A 23529-nucleotide genomic window follows, 5' to 3' on the forward strand; every position below is an offset into this window, starting at 1 on the left:
CAATAAAGTATACGCTGGCCACAAGACATCTTCAATAAGTGACCATCGCAACAATACTAATATGAAGGAATATTGTGATGAATCATTAAACGTAATATCTTGTAATATATTTATTTATAATAACTATTATCAAGTATATACTTGTTTAGGCATTTATCTAATGAAAAAAAAAAAAAAAAAAGAAAAATCATCGTCTGTATTTCATTGGATGTCATACGAGAAGCCGTCATTTTTTTATTGGATAACATAATAATCTATACTCTGTTTTTGTGTGTTTGTGTATACTAACCTTGCAATGGCCAATTGAGCATTAACAACGTATCAACCGTCGGAACGACGGTTGGCTGTATGTTTATACTTTGACCGTGGTCCAAGTAGTACGACGTACCCACTATGACGACCATGAGTAGTAATGACCTGAAAAAAAACATGCGATCTAACGACTTTGTATACTATTCCTGGATAAAAGGCCCGTATTTAGGGGAGGCACGGGTAGGCACATGCCTGGGGGCGTCAAATCTCAGGGGTGGCAAAATATTTTAGCAAAATTAATTTTAAAAATGATGTACCTATTGAAAAAAAAATAAAACAATATAAAAAATAAAATAGTATGTTTTATTATATTATAACTAGCCGACATGTCACAGCTTCGCCCATGACTGGTTGTTTATTTTGCCTTCGGACCATGATATGTAGAACTTTTTATTCAAATATTATTGTTTAATGTGATCGGCAATTAAATATAAAAAAACGGTTAATGAAAACGGATTGAAATTTTTCTAGCGTTATAAATGATAAAAATAAATACAGATAAAAAAGAAATAATTTATGGTTGATAAAGAATTTGATTGAAGTTGATGAAGAAAAAAAAAAGAATCAGCTTTAATATTTAAATAATCAATCTTGGATTGATAATATAGGTACACGCACAATATAGGTACAATTGTTTTTAATTTTTTATGAACTTTTATGAACTTTTTTACTGACAAAAGTGGTACTAAAACCTTCAGCACAGTGTCGGGTTTCAACCAAAAAAAATTTCAGCCAAATCGGTTCAGTAGTTTTCTCGGTTAGCGCGGTCGAAGAAAAACCCTTACAATTTTATATATAGTATAGATTTATAAATTAAAAAAAAAATTGTATTTTTATTATATTATAATTTGTTAATTAAAAAAAAGGAAATTGTATGTTTTATTATGTTATAATTTGTTTAATTTGTTAGTTAAAAAATGTATTAAACGATCTTCATTTATAAGTTATATTTTAATATTAAAGAATCTCGATTATGGACGAAATAATAAGTGTTATATTATTATTATTTATTTGGTAGGAAGGATAAATGATATATCCGGGGGCGCTAAATTTTTAAAAACGGGCCTGCTGGATAACTATTACAGTTGGTCCTATCGATAAGAATTTTACATCCTTTTTAATATACTATACTTTAAATGCTTTTGATTGTTTTATACAACCTATATAATGTTTTTTTTTAAGTACCCATGCAACGATCTAAAGTATATTATGGCGTTGGTTACAGGTATTGTATTCATTTTTATGACCAGGCATAATGACCTTTTTTTTCAAAAATGTTTTGATACTTATTAAAAATCGATAAACACAATTAATGTTAAATCTATATATTATACATCATTAATAAATCCTACACAATATTTTAAAGAGGGAGAGAAAGAGAGAGAGAGAGAGAAATTATTTAATTAATTAGATACAAAAAAAAAAGTTAAATAATTGAAACTAAGTGCTTATGAAAATAAGCCAACGACTATTCGTTTGCATACTAATTAGAACAAATACTAAATATAAATTACAGGGTGTATTTAATTTGACATCATGGCGTTGTATAAAAAAAACGAATGCATAACAGCTTTCATTGAGTATCTACCATAATTTATATTTATTGGAAAAAATATAGATGTATTATCAAAATCAATTAAAATATTACGAATTAAACGTGAAACTGCTTTTTTATGTACGCGTTTTATTATGATAGTAATTGTTATTGCTTAGGTAAAATTTCAATAAAATGAGTTCAATAAATATTTAATAACTTTTAAAACGTATCTAAACAATATATTCAATTGGTATAGATTTGATGATCTTTCATATCATGTAAAAATTTAGACCAAGTGATATTTTATTAATGTAATGCGTATTGTCTGTGAATTTCTCTTAACAATGAGAGCAGTTGTAAAATTTTAATTTCAAAGCATTATTATATTATTATTAACTCATTAAAATAACGAAATTGTATTGAATACTGACCGATAATAACGAAATTAATTGGGACTTTTATGCGAAAAGATGAATAGTAAGTTTAACAATATTTTTATTGATATTGCAACAGTACCACGATTCAGTTAGCAATTGAAGAACGTGAACTATATTTTTAATTATGACATTCTCAGTCATCAAAAAGGTATAAAAAAATACAAATTAAAATACGTTCAGTTTATGTTCTGATATTTTAAAATAAAAATTAACTGCATATTAATATTAATTGTATAAATAAATAAAATAATGGTTATTTTGACCGAGGCACAATAAAATAATCAAAAAAATATTAAAGAACCCAATTAAAGGCAAGTTAGTCGTCTGTGGAAGAATGATATATCCATAAACCGTAATAAAGAATACTATCGTAATTCACTCAAATCGTATGTGTACAAGAATAACACGATCGATCGTGTTTTTATCAGTTGAACGGTACACCACTATTGTACACTTCTCGGTACACGAGTAATGACATGTTTTTTACTCTGCTAAAAACAGAACACAATACAGCTTTTTATATCGCAACGCAGTATACGTGATTGTTGTGCAGACGATATCGATTCATGAGCAAGAAAATAAAGACATTTAAAAGGGCTAAACAACTTCAATAATTGATTATTCATATGTGCTATTGAACACACTTTTTCGTTTAATGTATCGTTATTTCCGAAAAATTAAAAAAAAAGAAACAAAATAGAAAAATCTAAAATCTGCTAGCCGTGGTCTGTACTCGAAATATGCCTGTACTTAAATAAAATGAAAAACCTTGATACCTTTTAGTTAAAAAAGTGTGTTCCGAATTCGGTTCTTTTCTCATTTAACATACAATATTTTGCAGTGTTTTACATTGATTATACTCAAATAAGAATCATTTTAGAATTGACATTGTACAATTTCAAATTGTGGTTTTGATATTATTGTTCGTCGAATACAATGAGATTCATGACATCTATAAATATATTTCTTATACTTAATGAAAATAATTGTAATTATTATTGATGATTTATTCACATTTGTGCTGAACGCAATTTTTCGTGTTATTAATTTATTTTTTCGAATCCCAATATTAAAAATATTAGTAACTTTTTACCAACGTAACTTTTTCTTATCCAACACATACTATTCCTACAGTCATGGCAGGTAATTTAGATACTATACACAAATAGTTTGTCAAAGGATCTAAACCCCTAATTTGTCATTCCTCCGACCAGCCCCTACTCAAGAGTTTATAGTAATTAAGCGACAACTAATAAATTACAAGCAGAGAGCAAACTACGACCTCGTTTTTACGTGGTTATTATACTAAAAATGGAAGTGGGGTGGGTAGGATAACGGTAAAAACGTGGAATCAGGTAAATCTTTTTGTTTTTAAACTTGTTAACTTGTTTTTTGTTTTTTAAATAAAAAAATTACGTTATTTGAAAAATATCATATGTTATTATTATTATATATTTTTTTCTAAAACATGCGGCAAGAACGTACACCTGCATAGATATTATTGGTTGTTTTTATATTTTTTGTACTCTTCTTCGAACCTCGTTCTTCAAATCGATCGCATAAACGTCCGACTGTACGTTTTTTCCTATACGCAAAAATCCTGAGAAAGGACATTTCGGCCCTATCGACGCTTTAATTCATTTTCGACAAACCATAACGTGAATCATATAAAATATTGTTTGAGAATATTTACAGTGCACACGTAAGCGTAAGAATAACATTGGTTGTACTAAACGAACGCGTAACTTCTGCATGTACTTCGATTAGAAACGAAACGTGTTTCGAACGCATCGGTCGCGTTTTCGGTGAACTCGTCAGTTGTCGATCGTGCGCCTCACCTTACAACAATTGTTTTCGCGAGCTAACCTCGTTTCGCGGCTTTAGGTGTAAACGCTGAAAGCGTTTGATCAGCAGAAAATAATAATACCTCTTCCTGTCGGTGGCAATTCTGAATATGGTAAGTTAAAAATTAACATAAGACAAAGCAATTGGATTTCGAGAGAGTTACGCATGTTAATGAATTCGACGAAATCATCGCGAACACGGAAAATATGAGATGCGTTTGACGCAGTACAATGTTGTACATTTTGAAGTTTTAACATTGTAATATGGGCGCGTCTGAATTATACACGCTTCCGTTGGTGCGTGGTATTGCGTTTGAGAGTTAACTATTCATAACTATAGGCGTTTAGCTATTTAAGATAAACAACGATCGCGAGTAATACAAAAGGACGAATAAAATAAAATAAAAAATTAAGGAGCTTAAATGGACGCGCGTCATTTCTGCGAAAGTATGTTGTTACGCCGTAGTTGTGTCTTTCTTGAACATTTATAATATAATTGTACATGGCCGTCAAGCCATGCGGTTAAATTCATTACGAACATTATTCCGCTTTAAAATCTCACGGTCGTGAGATCACGCTTTTTCAACGTCGCCGTTGTGTAATCTTGAGCTTATTTTTTGAATCAGCTGTGGAATGGGATCCATCCGTGCGGTCATAAACGTGAGATTCCATTATACCCTTTAAATTATAGATTGAGGCGAAAATCGATAAGCCTACTTAAAAAGCTATATTTTTCCGTTCGAAGTTTCACATAAAATGGTTTGGCCGGTGTAAAAAAAACGCGGAGTGGATAAGATAGAGCAAGGGTGTAGTGGATTATTTATACAGTACAGTTGTAAAAACTGTGATGTGAAAGCAAGAGGAAAAGGATTTCTGTCGGGTAGCTCGTCAAAAACACTTTTCAATATTTTTCCCTCTTAAATTATTATCCGAGAGTATTTCGATGTAATAACAGGTTTTGCGCGGTGAAAATTGTCCTCGACAAATGAGCAATTCCTCGTACACACTATCAGAGTTCGATACACGTAATTACAATAACAGAGGATACATTTTTCGAGAGTTTTCAAAATTTTGGAGATTTGTTCAGTATTTACTTAGTAAACTATAACGTAAATGCAAAATATCGATTTCATTCCTTATTTTGAGAATATTTGCTTCCCCATCAATGAAAATATTGCATTTAACTAGTTTCCTTTTTCTGAGCGATTAAAAATCGTTTAGTAACTCGCTGGCAGTTCAGAATTCGATGACAATTATATAGAGGGGGGGGGGAGGGTTCAGAAGAATAAAAATCGATTTATATGTGTACATATAGACGGCTTTTTCGTGTCATACAAATTTTTATTTCTGGAAAGTGTTACGTGCCACCGGCTCGATTTCAAATTGTGCAGTCGAAGATGTATTTCATTTTAATTAGACATGAAACTTTAACTTTTTAATACATTTTATACGTTTATTCTATTACTCAAAGTGTTTAACAAAATTCTGATACTGAGTGCCGTAAAGTTGCTTTTAGTTCCGTGACTAGAACTCATCTGATTTGTGTTCGTTTTCATCATCCTTTTATATTGCTCCATTGACGTCATTGGACTTGTTGTTTTGGCAATATCCAGCAATAGGCCTTGTTCGTTTGACCTAATTTATTATTCTAGTAATATGGATTAATAGTTTATTACATCTTTTAAATATTACTCGGTTTATGACCAATTAGTTAAATATAACGATGTGCTGTTTTACGCAATACATATAATATCGTGTTACATAATCATACACGGTTTCTATTAATACATGGTAGCTCATAACAAAAGCATCAAAATTTAACAACATGTTATATTACATATAATGATATATTTACATTTATACGAACTTTTCGATCCACAGAGAAACTTTTGGACGCATTTTCTTTGTACGAAATAACATAGTTTAACGTTTATTTTCCTTATTGTTTCGATCGGTGCATTTGTATAAATCTATTATGCCACAAGATTAAGTGTCTGTTAATGCTTATAATTTCGCCGTCCCCGAGCGCAACACTACGGTATCCGCTAAACCAAATTTTTGTATACTACAGCGATACAGTTGACGTGTATTTTTGACAATGATAATTTGTCTGTGGTAAAATTTCCCCCGAAATTGTGATATTAGTCACCGGTACGCAATTTGATTCGTGTGCAACCTGTTCGTGTTCAGTTGGACCGATAACTTGTCGTTCGGTAGACCGTTGAGTATGATACACACACATTTTACCGATGACGAGGTTTCGTGCGAACATTGCTTACACGGACGGCGATCAGTCGAAAACAGCAGATAATTATACCCAATCGTATAATGTGAACGAAAATAAAAAGAAAGAGAGAAAAAGTAATTATCTCTAACAGAACGTAGAGAGCGTATAATAAATTCCAGAACGTTGTAACGGGGTCAATCGAGATCTGTCCAGAATTATTGTTATTCGATAACAAATAATTGTTCGATAGTTATAAACGGCAGTCACGGTGTGCTTAATCTAGTCCAACAGCACGTGCCATAAGTAAGGCGTGCATCATTACGTTCATCATCGGTTTTAGGGATTCTTAGTTATTATTTTGAATTTATTTATTTGTTCATCGTTTGTTTTCTCTCCTAATAAAATCGCCAGTATCGTTTTCTGTGATCGTACAGAACGATAGCTTCTCAGTACCGTCGCGACTTCTAGTGTGTTTGTGTTTTTGATAGCTTCGTTTGTTTCATTCGCAACGCCGACGTGAAAAAAAATTCAATTTTTGTTTATCAGTATATTTATACGGGTTTATTGACGTCACCGTCGGCTAGTGCAGTGTACAATATTTTTTACGTATCTTCGTACTGTAATTGACTCCGTGAAACTGTTTTTATTTTGTGATGCTTGGAGAGCCACCACGGTGTCACAATATGATTTCACTCAGACTTGGTGATCCTTTTTTAACTTGCGTATTTTTGATTTTTAAATTCTATAAAATTACGCATTCCTCTCGATGCGATAAAGTACTCCTGTTATATGCTTTTTGATATCATTTTGTCCCACACTTCAGAAATCAAACTGTTTTATTCATTAAATTCATCCGGGAAAATACGAAAAGTGTATATTCGTGAATATCAAAAACGTTTAATGTGAATATTATGTTAAAATGATTCGCTAAGATACATATGTAATGATATCTGATAAAAGTAATACGTTTTCCATTTATATTAGTCGATCACGTCGGTTTGTTAGTTTTGATTAGCTAAAAGTCGCACTGAGATGCTATTGTTGATTCTCCGTGCGATATTGTTCTTTGCTATTGTTTTCAGTGTAATACAAGATGTCATTTCCATAATTTGAACCCGTGAGCATAAAATGATCTTTTTGTAATTAATCAGTAAATGAATCAATTGTTCCTGTTCGAGAGTGGATAATTGTATGATTGTACTCAAGAATTTATTTTCCGGAACAGGATTGAATTCGGTTGTATTTTACGACGTTATATTGTATATAATTTGATATTCAGAGACAATGTAAATTGTTTTTTGTAATTTGATTTATTGTTTTGAGTTGTACACCAAAAGTCTGCTCCAGTTATCTCTATTAAGAGACGCTGTACAATAAATTGTTAGACAATTGGAGTCGTTTTATAATGTGTACGTTATTTCATTTTTTCAAATATTGCCACGGTAAAATATTTACTGAAATACTTTTAAACAAAGATTTATTGCTGAGCGAAAACGGAAAATATGATTTTCGAGTATTACGCATAGGTACGCGACTGTTACTATTTATGCATTGGTATTATGCCGTTCAATACTATTCATATACATGTGCACAAACGATTCGATGTTCTAAAATAAACCATACAATTTGAAATAATTTTATCGAGTATTTTTATATGTAAATGATATAGTTGTTTTGATTGAAAACTCAATTAGCATATATTTTCACGGTGTAAATCTGCATTATATTTTGTAATGATTAGTTTGTTCTGTACTTGTACTCTGTTTGGAATAATAATTCATACTACTGATAATCGTTAACACTCTCTGGTATTCCAAAAAAATACATTTCAAAGTAATAAATCATTTATTTCCATTCGTTGTCTATTAATGATAGTCAGGTTAACATCAATACGCTGCATGATATTATAGTTTGAGCCGTACCCAACTGCTAATATTGTTTATTTGGTGCGTTACACGTCGTAAAGTTGATGATATAGTTTATTGTTATTTAAGAACACATAATCGCCAAATTAGTTAAATATTAATAACACTGTAGTACGGTAGTATATAAACGTAAGGATAATCGTTTGTATATTAACTAATTGTGTACGCTTTACACGCAAAACAATATTCAAGTAAGGAGTGTGGTTTATAAAATATGTGATATTATTTTACGAAGAAGAAATGCGATGATAAAAATCAAATGTTTCCAAAAGAATTTATTAATTATTCCATTGCTGCTAAGCAATCATGTACATATATAAATATATTATTCGGTGTTGTGTGTATATTTTTTAAAAAAATTTAAATGAAGTTATAATCATTTTAAACACTTCGTAAAGAAGGTTATTACACTACGTAGGGCAACCTTTTTTTTTTTATATCAAAATGTACATTTATATAGAATTTATTATTATTAAATAAAATTAATGTCGCTTATATAAAATGTTTGTGTATCAGAAAACGTAATAATTTACAAAATAACTATACGAAAAAGGGCCAACTTGAGATTTATAGAGGGAACCCAAATAACATTAGTCCTTTAGAAAAACCGTGTTTATATCATTATTTTTCCATCTGGGTTGAAATCACCTAAACACGTTGTATGCGCGTAGGTATAATCTATTTATTTTTTTTTATTTTGTTTACAAATTTTTTTTTGTACTTGTCTGTGTTCATGTTCAGCCTTTCTCTTTCATTTTAATAAATTGTATTACACCTTACCGCGGTTATACAGTGGTACTTAAATGCAAACCGTTGGTGCCCGAGTCGTTTTCGCATTTAATGACATTGTTCACGATTGACATGTACGCTGCCGAGAGAAAAATAATTCAATAATTTTTTCATGCATTCAATTTAAATGCACTTGGATTGAAAGCGAAAAGTGCAGAGTTAATTAAAATTGCTCTTTCGCGTGAATCACAATATGTAAGGTTTCAATTTGAAGGAAACGAGCAATTCAATTATTTTAAACTATGGCTTCGTAATAACAAATCTCTTGATTTTAAAAGTTACTTGAACTTTCGAAATTAACCATTTCGATAACCTGTAAAAGCTTTTTAATCTTCAACAGTTCTTCCCACACGTCTATACGTAAAATTATCATGTGTCACATTGTTACGTACTTCCTGAAAGTTGTCAATCAAAATCTGCATTGCATAATTCAACGTTTTGTTTTTTTTTTTTGTTATTACTAATTAACTGTTTCCTTTCTTATTGTTAATGCTACACTTTATTTTATCAAATGTGCGTTTGAGTTTTCCGTTTTTACGTTTTTCGAAAATAATTATTCTTGAATATATTGAGTAAAAAATGTTATATTCAAACTCGTGTTCAAAAATTTTACCGATATTAAAATTTCATTTTTTTTTTTTTTTGTTGCCAGAAAAGTGGTTTAATTATTTTTCAATAAAACGTTTATGATTTTTACATTGAGTAGTTATAAATAATTGCTGTCGAATAAACTATCTGGCACTAAAATTTCAATTATTATGACATGATATAATATAAATTACATTGTAATAGTCAATAACGGCGAAAACAATACAATTTTGCCGCATTCATTTCGAGTTCATCGTAAGCAATTTGCTATGGTGTCGCTGAAACGCCGATGTCGACCGCAATATTATGTTAAACGTTTGCGTGTTCAACGAATCCCGTTAAGTCGAGCGTTAGAGCCGCGGAATGACTTGCGCCCGGTCGGGCGGTCCAATGAGCTGATCGACGAGAATAATACTAATTAATAACGTTCGGCGTAAAATTTGAGTAAAGTTTTTATTGAAAACCGTTCGTATGCGCACTGGAAAACGTACTGATACGAATTAACGCACAACGATAACATTAAATGTTATACACACGTTTTATGTTGATGATAAATGTCAATGTGCAGCATAGTCGGCCGCGGTTCTGTATGATGTGTTTCATTTTGCTTCTTTTTTTTTTTTACATCCGAGCAGATCACCTTTGAAATTTTTCTTCACCATCCCTTACGCGCTTTTTGTGTGGCTCTATAGTTGAACATCGAATCGCGTTGGTGAAAAAGGATCGGAGGTAAAGGGCGTGTGTTCTGCACGGGAAACCGCACAAGTCTAGAGTTTTGTTTTCCCACCACACTTCCATTCCGTTTTGCCCGAAATAGTGATTTATCGAAAGCGAAAATCTATAAACGCTTGGACGCTCATGCACCGCTTATTATCTTGCGTTACACGTTTCAATACCTCGCGCGCAGTCTGGAAATATTATTTAACCTTTAAACTTTAAAAAACTCGAAATCCATTCAATCGAAACAAAAATAATATTTGTACGGTGAGTTATATTTATTGTTTTTTTATTAGCCTTTGTATGTTCTTTTTCGTACATTATATATACATACATGGATATATTTTATTTTTTTATGAAGTATAAACGATCGTTTATATTAATAAATTAATCTGAAACTTTTCGAATCGAAACCGAATTTATCCTGTGAATCGACATTTTAGTACTCACAATCATAAACAGCTATTGGACATTTTTTTATTATTTATAGGAAATCTATTATTCGTTCGATTCGTAGGCATTTAAAACTACAAGTCTGATTGACCATGTAACTACTGAACTGATTTTATTTATTTATTTTTGGGTTATGCCGATGCCATATGCTAATATAATATATACTGAACCGATTGATTTGACTAGTTTTTGTGCAATCGTGTTGTTAAAAATGTTCTTAATACATTACTGATAGGTTAAGCAGTAAAATTTTTCAAAACGTAACATATTAATGGACCAGTGTTTATATTGCATTTTTCAAAATCATTCCCGCGGTAAAAGTTGAACGAGGTTCACGTTTTTCTATTTTTTTTTTTCAATATCCAAAATAATTTTTATTCGCTATATTACTCAATTCATTTAATAATTTTGGGTATTTAGATTTATAAAGATGACCGAAATGGAATTACGGTAAATCAAACAACTTTAATGTTTCTTGTGGAAGACAATGTTTGCAAACATTAAAAGTTTATAATTGTTGTTCCGGAATTTAAAGATGGTTTTTTTATTTATCTTCCACTTAATCACGCGATACGTAAATCAGAATTAATAGTTTTCGCAAGTTCTCCGTATGTTTGAAAATGTCTGAGAACTGCATGGAAGTGTTTTCGTAGCATTTTGCTTGAAGTACCATAATTTTCTATCCTCTATGGTATCAATCACTTTTTGAAATTGTCTACTTAAAGGGAACGTTCGTTTTGACACGATTACGTATTCAATCATGTTTTCCAATACTTAACGGTTCACAGATATTATAACTAGTGTTTGAAAATTTCATGAAATATAAGATTGTGAAATATTTCAGTATTTTAAAAATAATTGTTTTTCTTTTATATATGTTTAATTTTTATGTATATTTCACATTTTTTAGGCAGAACAAATTAATAAGATCCATTAGTGATTATTTCCTTTGGTATTATACGTTTATAGTATTTACAATTTTTATGGAACAAAAATGTAATAAGAATATAGTTTAGTTAATAAGGACATACATTCGGACTATAGACTTCATAAAGACATCTTTAATGATTTTAGGGCATTCACAACAATCTAAAATGTGGTTTAGTTGATAAGTTGCATTTTTTACTGTTATCCAATTGCAATAATTACACGACTTTTTAATTATGGTTTTATTACGTTTTTTTTACTAGGGTATATTTTCTAAACATTATGTATTTTTGAACTATGTTTACCCGTGTTCAATGTTATCTAAACTTATTCGATACACGTATAAACGTTTGATCAGAAATGAGTACAGAATAATAATAATAATATTATATTAAATTTGTAAATATTAACGAATTGTTACATAATATAATAGTAATAATCGTATGAAAATAACTCGTATACAATTTTCTTGATATAAACTTTATAAAGATTACGATAGTAAAGTAAATTGACCGTCAATAACGGTTATATGTAATAAGTATACTTACCCATTTATACACTTATATTATAAATTTATAAATATCCTTATATTTAGTCACGGACCAAGGCCTAAAACGGGCATCGTTATCGTCGATGATAAACTGAATAGTGGGAAATTAAACCAAGTTCCGTTATAAACGTTATAATAGCCCTATGGAGCATTATATTTTTAAAGAAATAAATACACAACAACAATAATTAAAAATAAATTCAATTTTTCACGTTTTTGTGAAATATTTCACCGTGTATTGAAATATTTCAATATGAATTATTGCAAATGAAATATTTCACATGAAATATTTCAAACTTCAAACACTAATTATAACGATGACACTTGTGTAATGTTGGAAAAGGTACACATAAGACCGTAGTGTATTGCACCGTTACGAAAAATAAAACCATTTAAATAATTAAATATAATCAAATAGGTGCATGAAAAGTTGTACGAATGTGGAAAGAGAGTAACAAAAAAGCGAATCAGAATATTTCCGATAATCGAGACGAGTCCATCTGTCGACGATTATAATTATTAAACAAAAGAGAAAGCGGTCGGTGAGCTTACTGTCAATACGATCACCGACAAGGGTGTCATCAATCAGTACAAACATTGGTTTGGAAATTTAGCGAATCCGTCGTCCGTTTGTTCATGAAATCGACACTGCGAGTCTTATAGTCATAAGACTTTAGGTGACTGTGATTTTATGGAACGTTTTCAAACGCAAAACGAATATTGACTTATTCATGGTTTTGTTGCACCCACCGGAAGTACGTCGCGATCAGTAGTCAACGACGGTGCTGCGAATAAGGGGCACGGCGTGTGCAAGTGCGTACATTTCGCGTTCGTTTCGAACAGGAGAAAATTAATTTCACCAAAGCCAATTCCGTCCTGCTAACAAAGAATTCAACCGTGTCCGGTAACTTAAAAAAAATATAACAAACAATCATGTGCGGAGGAGTACGTCTCCGTGTAAAAATGGTTCGCACCGGTACCTAAAGTGCATAATGTATTGTGATAAATATGTACGAAAGTATAATTGTTTTCCCGTGAAATGGAATTATGCGCTGAAAAGTGAAATACAATATGCTATTGGAATCTCATGTTCTGCGGTATTTTTGATCACAACTACGTAAAACAAAAGAACAGTAAAATTATTATTTAGCTTTTTGGTCCAAATTTTGAACGATTTGAGCATTATTCAGTCTTATTGTTGGAACATAATATGATGTTTTTTCTATTAGAATGATTATTGCATATTGAAAAAATGGGTTTGAGCGGAATTTACGGAATAAAATTTTTATTTTTTTAGTGAATTTCGTATGCGTGTCATCTATACGACACAAATTGTCTAAACCGCGTCAAACTGGAAGGTTTGATTATTTTAATTAACATGACTGAGTTGATTTTCAAATGCTCGGTATATTTTCAATTAATAATAGACTGTAAAAAGTATATTTAAAATATTTGATGGTACGAAATATAAACAATTTAATATATTTCAAAATCATGACCGGTTTAAAAAACTTAATCAACATTTCTTTAATTAACAGACTTTATTTATAATATAAAGACATATAATAATAAATAACCGTAAAAATCGTCAGATAATTTTATTAATAGAGTACTTCGTAAAAGGTATACTGTAGTATACCCACTAATATATTTCTTAAAGTCACGAGATTTTTCGGAATTTTTTAAACGAATTTCTGTTGGACGAACGTAAATTAATATTCCAAAGTCTTTCAACCCGAAATGTAATTAGCTATCGCTTTTGATGTTTCAAGTAAGTTAGCTCGAGTTGCATATATAAAAAAAAAAAAAAAAAAATAAATAAAATAAAATTAACCGATCTACGAATAAATAACTTTTTTAATTTTCTTTCTGAATATTTATGATAAAAATTAAATTCACGCGATTGCTAAATCAAACAAAAATTTTAAAATACCTCACAACGTACAAAAATCCATTGACAAAAGATTTACATATTATCCCTTCGATTCCAGAAAAGCCTCGGTTGCGGACACAGAAGTAAATGGTGTAGAGAATCTCTAATGTGATTTTTAACATAATCCCAAGCTAAGTGTCACCAAATGGATGGCTACTCGATCACACGACTCCGATATATTTTAGTTCCCGAACTCGCGATGTTACTTATCGTGTTTGTTGTTTATTGCGGTTTGTATATTTCTATTGATAAACAATGAAAATAAAAATATGAAATCTCAAAACGATAACAATAACAATGGCCACGATGTGCGAAACACGACGGTAAATGTATATTCTTGGGCGACTGGCGCGAGGAAACATTTGCGGACAAGGGATGATGAAACATGCATGTAAATACTGTTCAGGGCTGTAAATTATAATTAAAACGACTTACAGTGATGCCGCGTACACGCAACATCTAGGTTTCAGACATGTCGGAGCGTGGACAGCTTCATGTTTCGATAATGAAACATACTGGGAACCGGATACCGGTGTGACGTCATCGGTCCTTGTCAACGGCGTGCTTTCGGTCGCCATCTTCGTGAAATATACCCGGAATGCATAGGAAAAAAAATAACCATTATTATAATGTGAATATTAAACCGTACATTTTGTCATATCATAAAATATCAAAAATATTAATTTTACTACTATTAACTTTTATCTAATATCATTCTTAACAGTTAATTTATCGTATTATATATATAAAAAAAAAAGGATAATGATAGTTTACATTGCATGACCTTTTGCATACCTTTTGACAATCGCAAATCATTTTTTTCGTAAAAATCTTTCTTATCAAGAACATGAACACTGTAAAAGTTGTTCAGCTGTACTTATAATGCTACCAGTAAAAGATTTTTTTACGTAAATTTCTAATTTTTTGAGCACAATTATCCAGTCGACCGTTTGAAACTTAACCGTGAATATGGCATTTGATCGACGGTTGGTTATCGGACCACAGTAGTTGGTGTAAAAAAGTTATTTTTATTTCCTACCCTTGATTTTTATGTGCCATTCAGATATTTATAATACGTTATGTTTTTCATTTTAAAGAAACAAAATTCAATATTTCAATTTTAATATTTAAATTATGAATTATTTTAATGAAGTAATATTTTATTTTTATGCTGAGAAGGTAAGTACGGAGGGAAAGGATTAGAACAGCAGTTGGATTTTATCAAAACTCGCACAAAAAAAAAAAAAAAATGAATAAAAATTAAGAATGTACTCAGAAATTAATTTGGAATCATTTTCTAATTAAAAAAAAAAAGTAATATTACATTGTTGATTAAAATAAGGTATAATATTATATAACCTTTTTTTATCGTCTACTATGAATTTTTCTAAATTATATCACCACAGATCCGTTTTCAAAAGAATATTTTAATTTTTCCACACAAATTTATACTTTTTAGTTTGTAATACATTTTGAAAAATATTTTTCAGTTATATATTTTAACTATGTGCACAAAAGGTAAATTTAAATATGATTTTTGATAATATTAAAAAATCATCATGTATTGGAACCATCTTCAATAGTCATTGTCTTCCGATAGTCTGTACCAAAACCGCTGAGGAAGGTAGAACATTGTTAAATTAAATGTTTCCTATTCTCTTACAAAATAAAGCAAAAACGTTAATACGATAGCGTTAACATGCTTTTAGATAATTTAATTGTTTACATATTTATCTTGTTTGCATTAATTTCTTTCGGAATGGTTTCAGAAGTATTGTTTATGTTGAATGCACGGGTGGGCTTAAGGGGGTAGCTAAGGGGGCATTAGCCCTCCCCTTAGGACTAAGCTATCTATTTTACAAAGCAAAGTATTATTATGTATTAATAATTATAATGAAATATCGTCAATGGTCATTGATGAATATGGTACCTATTTTATATATTTATTTAAATACATATATTTACCTATATTTTAAAGTGGTTTCAGATTAAGATTGATACCAATTATGTAACCATTTAAACTTTGTCATTATTATGAAAAAAATGACTTACTTATGAGGGACTCAAAAACATATTCTGTAATTTAAAATTTTATATACATTTAAAAAACCAACTAACTAAATTCTTAAACCTCCATTAGCCCCTCCCTCGGTTAGTGATAAAACCCGCCCCTGGTTGAATGTACCAACGATGATAATAATATTTGATTATTTTAGCCGAGTCCGCTGCAATTGTAGTGGCGTGTCAAGAGGTTTTAATAGTTCCCAGATAAAAACGGACGTAGTGGGGTGTGTACATGAGTCATTGTAAATGTGTAAATGAGTCAGTAATTGCGTTTGGGTCAATATCGTTATAATAGCATAAACAGTGAAAAATGGCTACAACTACGCATTACGTATTTTCAGTCGTCCGCGGATTGGCCGATGAATCCAATTAATTTTCCGTTATTCCAGTTCGATCGGACTGCAAAACCACACTAACTCATGAATAATCTAAAAGCCTTATCGATTATTACTAATGAATAGGGAGCGGATTCAAGTGAAAATGAATATATGTATAGGCATAAGATTTTTGAAATCTGACGAGAATTGTCCCCAATTTAGATTATTCTTATTATTAAAATAACAACAATTGTATTTTGGGTATTTTACATATTTCAACGTTTTTTACTTTGTTTTTCATATTAAATGCATATTTGTATTAATAGAACATTTATTTGTTTTACCTTATATGTTATTTTCACGTTCACAGCCACATAACATGGATAAAACGAATAACGTTCGTTGCCGTCAAAAATAAAATGTCATACTCGTATGCAACATAGACATACATTTTATTAATATAAATCAATTCATACGAGTTCAAGTGTTCGACGGAATTACGGGGCACGATTAATCGGTGTCGTGCGTTCGTGCTTTTATTTGTTCGTAATGCTTAAAGTCAAAATAGAAATCAGAAATGGTTTTCAAACAAACGTAAACGAGCAAATATATATTTTTAAAACCAATGATCAAATTTCGTATTGCAATGCTTGTGAAATGTTTACATGGTTTATAATAAAATACTTTCGATTTAATTATAGGGGCATATTTAAAAATAAATGCGTGTTTTTTAGCATATTTTGAGAATTTTTTGTGCATATAAATCGGTTCCCTGCTTATAAATAATGAAGCACGTTAAATATGCCGCGTGGACGTGGTCGAGTTGTGATTACTCGGACTCCTAGTTTTTGATGTATTATTGTGCTTTTTTTTTTATTGATGAAGGCGAAATTTGACTAATGATTTTCAGATTTCATCCCTCACTGGGGGCGATTATTGGAATTCATCGTTACTATCGGAAAAATAATACACATTACATTTATTCAGAAATTTTATTTATCTATTCGTACGGCGATTTATTTGAAACAGTTTGACGTTAGTTATTTTTTATTTGGAAATATGATATAGATTGGCGATTCGATGCAAAGCATTACATAGCATGTTATTATTTATATTTTATCATATACTTAAGCTACAGACTCTATTGGTATACGTATTATTATTATACGTGTACGCACGTCATAGCTCAAGGCTCGATCAGGTATTTTCAAGGCGCATCCAGTAAATAGTTATTGTAGCTATTATATTGTATTCGAATGGCCGAATATAAACGAGAAATTCCAATATTTAAACGATCGATTGCGACCTTATTGTTTTCATAGTGTTTCATAATTATTTTCGTCCACGTATGACTGTTGAATAAACTTAAGTTATCACCTGCTAATTAACATAAAGATACAATTTTTGCTGAACGTAAGCTGCGATAGAACTTTTTCCGCCCGTTTTAAAACCAAATCAACTTGAAACTCGTTCGGATGTATTGAAAATCAGTCGTTATATTTAAACACGTTATAAAAAAAAAAAAAAATTGGAAACTGTTCAGATGTTAAACGGCTCGATCTTACGACTTATTTTTGAATTAAAAATTCTAATGGGCTACGTTTAACTTTAGGTCTATCAAATTTTTGAAATAACAAAACGATTGTTCGGTTCATTACAGCCGTGCGAAAAAAAAAACAAGTTTTTGCTATCTCTTAGAATTATGCCACCTTCAGTGCTTGTACGGTTTAAGTGGTAATAACGGTTATAGATATAATGATCAAGTCATGAGTTTCGTATATCCAATAGTTTTAGCGTTTTATTAGGCGTATAATATCACGAGAAAATGGGAACTACGATATTGTAATAATATTATGTATTACTGTTCGTACGTATTCCCTGTCACGAAATGAAGCATGTCAACTTGAGAATTTTTTTCAGTTCACGTAATCATTTTAGCAACGAAAAATAAAATACATTAACATATTACGTAACATTCGAATACTGTGTTTTCACTACAATAGTAATAATAATAAAATAACAGATAGTACACTTGAAATGTTATCAACGGAATTTGCACGTTAATTATTAATTAAGCGTTCGAACCGCTCTGCACATACGATCAGTAACAGTAGACTTTTACGTTTTATTTATTATTATTTATATTATTATATATATATATTTGTTACCAGGTACTGACCGAGGGCACGTAGCGGTTGGAAAATAAAAAAAACATAAAAATATAAAATAAAAACTTATGCGAAAACTTACTTTGGAAAGACTGGACGTGTGCTTCGCCTTCGGTATTCTACGGCTAACTAGAGTGCGGATTTGGCAGGCTGTGGGAAATACGATCGTTGCACGATAACCTGCAGGACTAAAAGAAACCCTTCAAATCTGTGTATATGTGTGTGCGTGTGCCCATCGCTGCAGCGTGACGTTTATTGGAGAAAAACAAAGGGGATACACACTGACCAGAGTGTTACGTAAAGCGAATTTGACACCTTGAATAGAATATATAGTTAGAGAGAGAGAGAGAGAGAGAGAGAGAGAGAGAGAGAGAGAGAGAGAGCACCGACCGTGTATAGACGAATAATCGATATTGTTCAACGTTAACTCAATTCCCACCGGACATTGATCGTCTTCAGTCCCGTGCTAAAGGAGATTTACGTGTCCAACATGCGTGTTTCGATGATGATGATGATGATGATAATGATAATATGTTCAAAGAGTTTTATAACGCGTTTAGCGCTTTTCAGTTAAGGTTCTTCGGCCTTCGCCACGACTCGTCCGATTTGTCCACGCGAACCATGCGAAAGAGATAGATTTTTAGTTTATTTTAACACGTGATCGAGTAACGTTATGATAATATCGGTTTGTCGACCAGAAACAAAACCGTTCGCAAACAATAATATAATAATGAACTGTTTTGCGGCGGTACCGAGTCATCTGCCGGAATAACATTTCGCGGCGATGGACTTTACAACGGAGATGTCCTATAAAACAAGTGGTATACGTGACACATAATATAATGTAGATGCGCGTGATTTAAATTTCGAATTAATTTTACAGTGTCATATACGACTCGTCATTACATCCCCATTACGTCGTACGCGTTCGTAAGTCGTAAAACGAAGTAGAAAAAAAAGTAGAATATTTTATGGGGTGATCTATCTACGCATATGATACCTATTATAAAAGTTATTGTTATTTACGGGGTCGATCATTAATAAAAAATTATGTATACACTTTGTTTTATAATCGTATTTCGACGATTTACGTGAGTTTTTATTACAATTATAATAATATTTATAATAATATAAAAAAAAAAAAAAAAAAAAATAATAAATTGTTGTTGATGTTACCGTCGTAGTGTATGATAAAATCAATTATTCGTAGAGTAAGAGTATGATCAAGATTATTAAGAGTATTATTAAGATACAATCAGATCCGTAGTTATAATTATTTGTGTAATGTTCCTTGTTGTGTCGCACGAAAATAGTCGCAGTTGAATGTTTTTAATTATGATTTTTTAAAAATCAGTCGATCTCGCGTGATCAATTTTTTTTCTTTTTTTAAATCTATAATACTAACCTATAACTCGGCGAAAAACTTAATTCACAGCCGTGCAGCCATCATCGACGCTTACCGTGGACTGAACCTTTGGTGACACACGTCTAGGCTTTGTAGTTGTTACTTTTTAATGCGCCCGATGGTTACCGGTCGGTCACGTTATGTTTTACCGCCCTAACCGCGGACGATGACTAATAATATTTTGTGTCAATGAACGTTCACGTTATAGTGTTTCCATAATTTGAATTTTTTTTTTAACTTTTTTCAATCTTCCACTTAAAATAGTTTCTCGTTCGACATATGTAACAATCCGTTATTTAAGAAGTGAGGAATACTTTAGTTGTACAACGATGTTTTTCCTTCTGCTTTTTATTTTCCATAACATTTTTTCTGGTTGTAAACCGATACTAAAAGTTTAATATAACAATATTTCAGAATAGGACGCAGATGATACTTTGGAGAAGTAATTTTTCGAATTTCTTAGTAGTTTTCATGAGAGTAGCAGGGAGAAAAACTTGGGAATAATTTCACCCTCGAAGCTTCAACCATAAGATTTCGATAAAATTGGTAGTTAAGCAATTTGTTTGTTTTTATCCCTCCCGTACGCGATCGTTTACAATGTTTTTTAACGTGTAAAAATAAACACGATTGACGTAACATACGTTTATAATGCACAACACGTATTCACATACTAATGTATGATACTAAGTATCATTACGTTATTTTATTATTATTATTATTGTTGCATGCCGTCTGTTTACCAGTAACATTATTATTATTACATACGTGTATGATCTGTAATCAATAAGAATAAATATTGTCGTTTTAAAAATTTGTCGAATCGATCTCGCACAAATGGAAAACCGATTTTAAGGATTCGCAATGGAAAAAAGAAAAATAAAAGAAAATATATTGGTAGAACTCGGGAGATAATAATATCGTAATATTAAACGAAATATTTCATTCAGGGTTTTTTTTTTTTTTAATAAAACAAAAAACCATACGAAACAATTTTACCAAGGATTACCGCTCAAGGTGATCCGACGCAGAGCATTATCGTACTGCGACGGGTCGGATCGAATTGCCGACGACAAAAGGGTACATCATTAGGTCCACATGTTCCTGTACACAATATACATGTATACATATACATATATATATATATATATATATATATATATATATATATATATATATATCGTGAACGCGACAGTCGTCATCGAAATCCGACACTAAGGTGACCTAAAAATAATGTCACGACTGCGAAGTAACAAAACCGTACGTTTTACGTCGTTTGCGTATTTTTCAAATTCACGACATCATAATACACAACTGGACAACATAAAACGTAAATGTTTTTAGACCTTTTTTTTTTTAATCCAACCGCATACCACCAATGCAGAACGTAACATTGTCATCACCGTCGCCTGACGCGTACGCGCGACCGACTTTTCGGTTTTTAATAGGGTAATCGTTTTCACCGGGTCCATAAGCGAAAAGCACTTAGCAGCAGGAAACTTGTAGTGGGCGGGGTAAACGAACTGTATTATGTATTCGCAGTGCGGATACGATTATATAAAACGTAATTTTGTATTATATTTCGTGTGGACGATTGGTTTTTTTATTTCTTTCTATATAAATCCATGCGTAAGTAGGGGATAATTACGATGTTATTCCTGTTCGTGGAGATGGCGGTGGTCAATAATTAATGACCGATCGTTTCGTCAAAGTATGCAATTAAGAGAGAAAAATAAATAAAAACCTTAGAGCATCGCCCGTGTAGAAGGTACACCTAATGGATACGTTAGTGTTTAATTACTATGTACATGTATAAATAGACGATGATGATACGTTAAGGACGTGTTTGCATGACGACCTCAGCGCACGCCAGACGTGATATTCCAATGAAAAATATATTCGCGTTGTGATCATTATTAGGCATTAACGGTTCTCCGTGGTCGTCACATAGAAGTCATGCAATATTCAATATAAATTAAATATCCAATTTTACTGCATAGCTAAATATTAAATAAAAGCTATTCATTTTGTTATTTTTAATAAAAAAAAAAAAAAATTAAATATCTGAAGTAATCGTAAACGTTAACGTTTAGCTATATATTTTTAAATTAAATTTCAGGGAAAACAATTACGTTTCTATTGCCGTAATCAGAATGCCGGAATGGGTTTTTAAACACATATTGCATGATTATGCAACAATCACGAGAAATTTTTGGGATTTTATGCGGTTTTTTTGAAAATTTAATAAAGTAAAATGTTTCGATCGTTTACTCTTCATTTTTATTTGTTCCTTAAAGCGTATTACGAAGCACTATTAAAATGCCGGCGTATTGTGACGTCTCGAATTCGCATTCCCAAACCATTGTATCAGGTCAATTTTTAGTTTTTTAGTTTTACATTTTTTTAAAGTAATTCACGAATAGTGATCACTCGCATCATTCATGTTGTAGTAAGATTGCCAGTTTACCTCTGTCGGCTACCTGTGCCGATACAACGCGATTCGGTAATGCTCGTCACTAATATTGTGTTTTGTCAGGCCCAGGTTACCGTTCGCGGGCACTCCATCAACGTTGTGTTCGACACTTACACAGATTCGCTTATTGACGTTTTGTTCACGAAACGTTTTGCAATACGATTTGGTAAACAATTTTCACTGTACACAATACTGATTGGTAATCATGGTTGTGTGCATATTTGTGCGTGTGTGTATCTAATGAAGCGCAAGCGCCAAGTGAGTACTCGTGTTAATGAAACAAAGTTATGGATATTCTTGTTTTCAATGCAAAACAACGGCGAGGGATCCGCCGAACGCGGTTTGCAGAGACAAAACGCTATCGTTTATTGTAACGTGCACGATATAAAATTCGATATATTATTATACAAAATCCGAAAAATCGGTCGCCTTTTTGCGTTCGTTTTCGGAAATCCGATCGCCGCGTCACATGAACTGATCGACGTCCTGGGGCCGTAGCTCGGGCACGTCCACGTAGTCCTCGCTCGACCAATCCCCGTAATCGGTCCGGTCCACCATGTCCGGCGTGATGGTGGTCAGCAACGGAGTGCCGTCCGAACCCACGCTGAAGTACCGCAGCAACACTTCCGGCACGGCGTACGGCCCCGGCGGCCTAGCGTTCTGGTTAATCATCAGCGGTAGATCGTCGTTGGAATCTGTCAAACTCTTGCTTGATCGTTTCAGGTCGTTCTGCGCAGAAAAAAAAAAAAAACTGACGTTAGCGAAACAATAAAGACGAGGAGAAAAAAAAAACAATACAATAATTATTATTTATTGCAATCGACAAATATTGCGATTTATTATCATAAATACATTGCGGAGGAATA

At 31.7% G+C, this 23529-nt stretch overlaps 2 protein-coding genes across 10 annotated transcripts in view; both read right to left on the bottom strand.

Annotated features, from left to right (window-relative positions):
* LOC112691528 (peroxidase) overlaps positions 1-20214 on the bottom strand; it is a 44720-nt gene extending 24506 nt beyond the window's left edge. The window contains exons 1-4 of one of the 2 annotated variants that reach the window (XM_025565799.1): positions 20194-20214; positions 18871-18976; positions 14675-14817; positions 290-417 (exon numbers count right to left, since the gene is read on the bottom strand). In XM_025565799.1, the coding sequence (XP_025421584.1) occupies positions 290-417; positions 14675-14817 (271 nt within the window). In that variant the 5' untranslated portion in view covers positions 18871-18976; positions 20194-20214. Of the gene's footprint in view, positions 1-289; positions 418-14674; positions 14818-18870; positions 18994-20193 lie in introns of those variants that run through there. The other variant, XM_025565800.1, reaches the window with a different exon arrangement.
* Positions 20215-22991: 2777 nt separating this feature from the next.
* The window catches only part of LOC112691596 (A disintegrin and metalloproteinase with thrombospondin motifs adt-2-like), a 61353-nt gene continuing 60815 nt past the window's right edge, over positions 22992-23529 (bottom strand). For 7 of the 8 annotated variants that reach the window (XM_025565899.1, XM_025565898.1, XM_025565900.1 and 4 more), the window contains one exon: positions 22992-23392. In XM_025565899.1, coding sequence (XP_025421684.1) covers positions 23129-23392 — 264 coding nt within the window. In that variant the 3' untranslated portion in view covers positions 22992-23128. The remainder of the gene's footprint in view (positions 23393-23529) is intronic. The other variant, XM_025565903.1, reaches the window with a different exon arrangement.

This window comes from Sipha flava, unplaced genomic scaffold, assembly GCF_003268045.1.
Source record: "Sipha flava isolate LNK unplaced genomic scaffold, YSA_version1 64_pilon_pilon, whole genome shotgun sequence".
In the NCBI taxonomy this organism is placed as follows: Eukaryota; Metazoa; Arthropoda; class Insecta; order Hemiptera; family Aphididae; genus Sipha; species Sipha flava.